The sequence below is a fragment of the Montipora capricornis genome, chromosome 3, assembly GCF_036669925.1.
Source record: "Montipora capricornis isolate CH-2021 chromosome 3, ASM3666992v2, whole genome shotgun sequence".
NCBI lineage: Eukaryota > Metazoa > Cnidaria > Anthozoa > Scleractinia > Acroporidae > Montipora > Montipora capricornis.
Window position 1 is genome coordinate 52,993,194 of NC_090885.1, and position 6,048 is coordinate 52,999,241.

The 6,048-nt window shown below is 39.9% G+C and overlaps 1 protein-coding gene across 4 annotated transcripts in view; it reads right to left on the reverse strand.

Annotated features, from left to right (window-relative positions):
* Positions 1 to 2,688: 2,688 nt before the first annotated feature.
* LOC138043361 (bactericidal permeability-increasing protein-like) overlaps positions 2,689 to 6,048 on the reverse strand; it is a 38,964-nt gene continuing 35,604 nt past the window's right edge. Inside the window, exons 15-17 of one of the 4 annotated variants that reach the window (XR_011131240.1) lie at positions 5,594 to 5,670; positions 4,015 to 4,684; positions 2,689 to 3,632 (exon numbers count right to left, since the gene is read on the reverse strand). Coding sequence is in view for 1 of the 4 variants with exons in the window: in XM_068889594.1 (XP_068745695.1) it covers positions 4,604 to 4,684; positions 5,594 to 5,670 (158 nt within the window). In the remaining 3 variants the exon portion in view is untranslated. Of the gene's footprint in view, positions 3,633 to 3,832; positions 4,685 to 5,593; positions 5,671 to 6,048 lie in introns of those variants that run through there. The other 3 variants (XR_011131239.1, XR_011131238.1, XM_068889594.1) reach the window with 3 other exon arrangements.

Sequence of the window (6,048 nt, forward strand, 5' to 3'; positions counted from 1 at the left end):
ACATAAATAGTGACTGACTGGTGTGTTCCTATAGTTGAAATCTATTGGAATCCTCACAAGATTGAAATTTAACATGTGGTTTCTGTGGGCTTTACCGTATAGCTTGTACCCCGGTGAAGACCACGACCGGATCACTTGACTAGCACACTCCTATATCATACTAAATAGCAAACGAGGTCATTAATGCTAACGAGCCTGTGTGATTCAGGCATATCAAACGTTGCTAAAATTAATTATGGTTACATAGTCGCGTTAGGAAGGATCTGGTCAATCAATAAGGCACCATAAATTTAATTCAAAACTCATAAAAGCAAAACTACAGATATGATACCGTTCAATGTCGTGTTAGCGAACCCTTCACACAAGTTGCATCTTGGCCGTTCTATACAGCACCCTCCCCTCGAGAAAACCTCGAGCTTTGCTAGGTTTCTCACACAGAGAAGGCGAGTAACAAAGATCATTTGGAATTCAGGGCCATGAAAAGACTGTTAGATCAGAAACAACCCTGCTCAATTTTTGCAAACCGCGTGCTTCTCGAGCTGTTAGGACCAAATACGAAACACCAGCCTGAAAAACGCCCGAGAAAAAGCACTCCGGGTAAAGTTGACCAAGCCCTCGACGAGCGGATGGAGGTTGCCCTACGGAAACACGTCCAATGGTGGAGCTCATGCCCTATCAACGGCCGCACGTGGTAATATTTTCCCCGGAATGATTTCAACGTGAAAAGAAGCGACTGTCGTCAAAAATCATGTTCAAGATTCCGGGAGTAATGCCTATGCACGGATAGAAGTACCTGGAAAAAAAAAAAAAAAGAACGCGAGCCAAAACAACAGCCAGGGAAGGTGTATACGGCAAGAACCCAGGAACCAACTGTACGAGGCGGGCACCAAAGTCTTGAGATATCCTAAATGCAATTAACCTCATAGATGGAAGAAAGGTTGTAAATGCCCAAAGAGCGTGGTTTGTAACACATTTACATGAACCAGGACACCGTAATTCTTCGCTTTTATGCCTAGGTCTATAGGTAAATGTAAATACCTCTGTATCACCAAAAAGAGGAACCCTGTAATAAATACATACCACCTTGGCTCTAACCAAATATCCTTATGTAAGGAAGAAAAGGACTTGGGGATTATCATCACTCACAACTTGGGATGGCAAGATCACATCTTAATTAAAGTAAATATTGCCAATGCATGGGATGCTATGCCTCATCAGAAGAACTTGTGGAAATCGCCCTAACCCAAAAATCTTCCTGAAGTTGTTCATTCATTTGGTCAGAACACACCTGGAGTTCGCCTAAGAAGTCTGGTCAGCCCATCAAGCGTATTTGGTCGACATCATTGAGGGTGTACAGCGCAGAGCCAAAACAGTAATTTTCAAGAATAAGCCATATGAGGAAAGGTTAAAGTTGCTGAAGTTACTATCTTTAGCATCTAGAAGAAAGTATTTTGATCTTATTTCCTTTTTAAATGTAAACAAGGACTATGTGACATCGATTTATCTGATTACTTAGAACCTGCAGGAAACACTTCATATAATCTTAGGATTACTGAATGTTCTTATAAAATTAAGTATCCTAGAACAAACTTGCTTAAGTTCTCGTATTTTCATCATGTTGTTAATGAATGGAATGCCTTGCCTTTGAGTTTAAGAAAATCAGTAACTATGCAATTTCAAGCGTGACCTTAAGGCCCATCTTCATAATTTAGAACTTGCATAGTATAAAATTATATTTATAGTATTTATCATTCTCTGCTAGCGCTTTAATTTTCTTTGTATGTTTTCTTATTATTGTATATATTTTTCCACAGATTTTAACTTAGCTTGGTAGCCCTGGCTTGGTTAGGAAAATATTTTTCTGTTTCCGGGGCTTCCTCGGCTACTGTATTTAGATTGCTGGAAACTACTTAAGTAAAGTAAAGTAAAGGTCATGAAAGGACAGAAGCGATTTCAGGTAATGTGCGTATCAAGGAACTCCATAAGGCATTCAAAATTTCCGGCCATTTTTATCATGCACTTGATGACCGTTTCCGACGGTAAGATAAGGGACACACCATTAGAAAAGTGATGAGTAGGGGGAATGGGGGAATGGGGGAAAACACACAAAAAAAAATTCCTACAGCCGAGAATTACATTGTGGCTGAAAAGCCCCTATGGGGAGCTTCAATAAATGTATATAAATACATGAAAAAGTCCCATCCCCCCTGATCACGTTTCTAATGGTCCGTCCCTAGGGTTAGTGTTATCCTTGTGAATTCTATAAATAAACCCCTTCGGGCGGCTGGTATGTTGACTGATGTCCGCGGCTGAGAAATTGTCCGAAAAATGAATATGTGGCAGAGAAGCGAAGCTTCGAGGGCAAATATTACATTTTCAGGACAATCTCTCAGCCGCGGACATTATTAGTCAACATACCAGCAAGCCAGAAAGGGGTTTATTTATTTTAGAACCCTCCCACTAATTTTCATATCGCGCAAAAAAACAAACGCTCTTTAAAAGCAGTTGTTGAATCGGTGGTGATGCTTCGTATATATTCGCAGCACTATTCAAAATTTGACTACAAAGGGAGCGTGTCGGTCTCAGGAAAAAAATCACTTCAATTGTCACCGAGAGTCGAAGACAAGGCCTCTTTTGCTTACTCAAAAATAAATTTCAACCATGACAGAGAGAATGTACCAAGTCTGGTTGACGGTGTTTTCAAGTGTGGCTTGAATCCTACTCTACTTCCAACGGTTGATTTATGTTATAGTTAGTAAATACAGTGTAATAAATTCTCTACTCTTTAAAAGTTTGCGTAGGATTAAATCTCTTAAGTCTGCTCATAACTTTCTTCACCTTCAAAGACGGTGACGGGCATATTTTGTTGAATTTCGGGTCTATCTGCATGTGCCGGAGAGCATTGTATTTTTGGTCACTTGAGATTAGTCTTTTTTGGTCACTTGGGATTAGTCTTTTAGTCTTTTTGGAATGGAGTTGTTTTGGTTTCGATTTTTTTCTTTTGTTTTAAGTAATCTGTGCGTCGGCTACCTGTAGAAAAAACCTGAATTTTTTGTACTTTCCGGAACAGCATTTGCGACCAGGTTTTCAATAACTAGGTGGGAGGGGCGGTGGCCTCATGGTTAGTGCGCACGACTCCGGATCGAGTAGTCCGGGTTCGGGTCCTGGCCCGGGACATTGTGTTGTGTTCTTGGGCAAGACACTTTACTCTCACGGTGCCTCTCTCCACCCAGGTGTATAAATGGGTACCGGCGAATTTAATGCTGGGGGTAACCCTGTGATGCACTAGCATCCCATCCAGGTGGGAGAAGAAATACTCCTAGTCGCTTCATGCTACAGTAACCGGAGATAAGCGCCGGCCTGATGGGCCTTCTAGGCTCGTAGTAGACTTAACCTTCCATAACTAGACTCCAGAAAACGAGTTTGTTTTTCTTCCATATTCCATGAATACTCTTCTGCTGCCTTTTTTGCGCTGACTTTGTTTGTTTTCAACGGAAATGTTTGCTACAGCATTTTGCAGGGCAAATAACCACGCAAACGGGGTCTTGCTGTCGCTACCGGAAAGCATAGTGTTTTTGGTCACTTGGGATTAGTCTTTATTTGGAGTTGTTTTCTTTTTTTATCTTTTGTCTCTTTTTTTTTTCTTTACGTAATTTCTGCTCCTGTACTTGCAGAAGCTGCCTGCAAACGGGGGTTATTGCGTGATAAGTGTCCTGTGAGTTTGCGCCACGTGGCGTAAAAGAGCCAATAAAATCGCCCGCAAATTAATGGCTGATAACTGATAGGAATAAAACTACAAATAAAGTAACAATTAAATACCCACTAAAGAAAATGACAAGTAAATAGCTTTAATATGAGCTAGAACGGAATTCTTTACTCTGGGCCTTACTTCTATACTGGTAAAATTTGTTTTCATATCTCTGTCAGAGCTGATTCTCCCATAAACGGGTTACGAAATGTAAAAGCACTTGGTGTTGGTGAGGCAAATGCCGTCAGACGTGAGTGCCTTTTAACAACAAAAGTGACTGTTTATGGAGTTTTCAAAACTAAGCTACTTTTCTAGATCAATTCCCAGGAAAATGAAAATTGGAATGGAATATGTAATGGGGTGATTACACTTGGTTTTGCAACTGAATTGGATCAAATACGACTCCGTGTAACACCACCTTTATGATCTTGTCCGGTTACTGGGTTGATTGAAAATGTTTCTCTTTTAATGCAATATGACTTGCTGTCTCATTAATGCAAATGCCATAGCTTTGTGTGATGGGGGATGGAAAGAGAAGCCGCAAATATCCTAAAGTGTGTACAGTGTAGTTCATCGAACTTTTGCTTTCATTTAAATTACATCACAGCAGAAACGGCCAAATTTCAATTGTACTAGACGTAAAATCGTATAGCGCAGCTATAATCATGACAAAGCAACTGGAATATTATCGAAAAAGAACTAACCGACCGACGTTCGTCACGTCTTAGGTTTCTAACTCAATTTTGAAAAAAAAAAATGCCGTCATCTGATTCTGATGAATTGACCGATCACTGAGCGTTATGTCGTTTTACTTTTATTGAAGGAAAAAAGCATTCTTGGGCAAAAAGAGGCTTGCTAAACTATGACAATCTTAGTTCTCCCGCTGTCAGCTTCAGTTGCTTCGTAGTGGACATCTGCTGCTACCAAGTTATAATTCTGTTAAAAAGGAATAAGAAGGAAGATCAGGGGCACCCAATGACCAATTTGTTGTAAAATGTATTATTGTACCCCAGTTAATGAAAATTAATGTTATTAAGGCATTTTCAGGTGTTTTTCAGTGTTGCTGGGAAAACATTATCTGTTCCTTTTTCCCAGCAAGACACACAAGAAATTTCCCAGCCCGCTAGATAAAATTGCTTGGTTTCCCAGCCAGCTGATCAAATTTATTTCCCAGCCAGCCTGCGTCTCCCGCAGGGACCGTGGAGCGATGTATTGGTTTCCTCTACAAGATTGGGAGAACATGTAATCGAAAATTGTTGAACCAATGCAACCACTTTACGCTCTGTATTATTTCATAAAAATCGTTGCGACATATCATTAAATTCCACCGTCGTCAAGGGCAAGGCCTCAGTTGAGTCACAATAAAGGAAGGTGCCTACTACTGTTATTGCGCATACGTTCTGCGCATCTCGAGATACTCGGATTTCCTATGGGTAGTGCTTATTAATACGGGGATATTTTTGCGCGCTTCAAAACTACGCAGAGAAAGCAGAACTTAGCAAGTGCTTTTGAAATCCAAAATGAAAACTGAGTGTAACCATGCATTTTTCAGAGATAATTAAGCTTCCATTTGAAAAAAAAATAAACGCCATTTTATAGCTTTTTACAAATATTGCTAATTATCTTCGAAAAATGCGTGGTTACTCCCAATTTTCTTTTTGGGTTTCAAAGACACTTGTTAAGATATGCTTTTCCCGCATATTCAGTAAACCGCAAAAAATACCATTCTTTGAATTAGTAGGCAACGTCTTCTGGAAAAGAATTTTTTACTTAAAAACGAGACCAGTCGGTCCCTTGTTAATTGAACCATCTATCTAAATGAAACAAGCACTCAGCACTTTTTACCTGGCCAGACATCACTTCAGCATTCATCAGCTTTATGCCATCCACAACGGGCAGAGGGAATCCCACTTCAGCAATTTCTTCAAAAAAAAAAAAAAAAAAAAGAAAATCGCGAGGTAATCTCGTAAACTCTTAACAGTTTATGGGATGGCATCAATTTGGGAACTACTTTGCTACGTGAATAGTATCATTTTTAAAACAAGACAGGCAACTGCATAAATGCCTGTCCTGTTGGACGAGGGTGGTAAAGGGTGTTTTTGTGAACCGTGAATCGGGCATGCCTTTTTTATTTTCCGTGAATTGGCCTTTTTTTCCCGCATGAAACGTGAATTTGGAAATTACCGTGAGCCGTGATTTGTTAGAATACATATCCATAAAATGAGAATCGGGTCATTAACTGACCGTGATCTGTGTCGTGATTTTGTTTCATGTTTTTATTTGTTTGTTTTTTTGCGGGA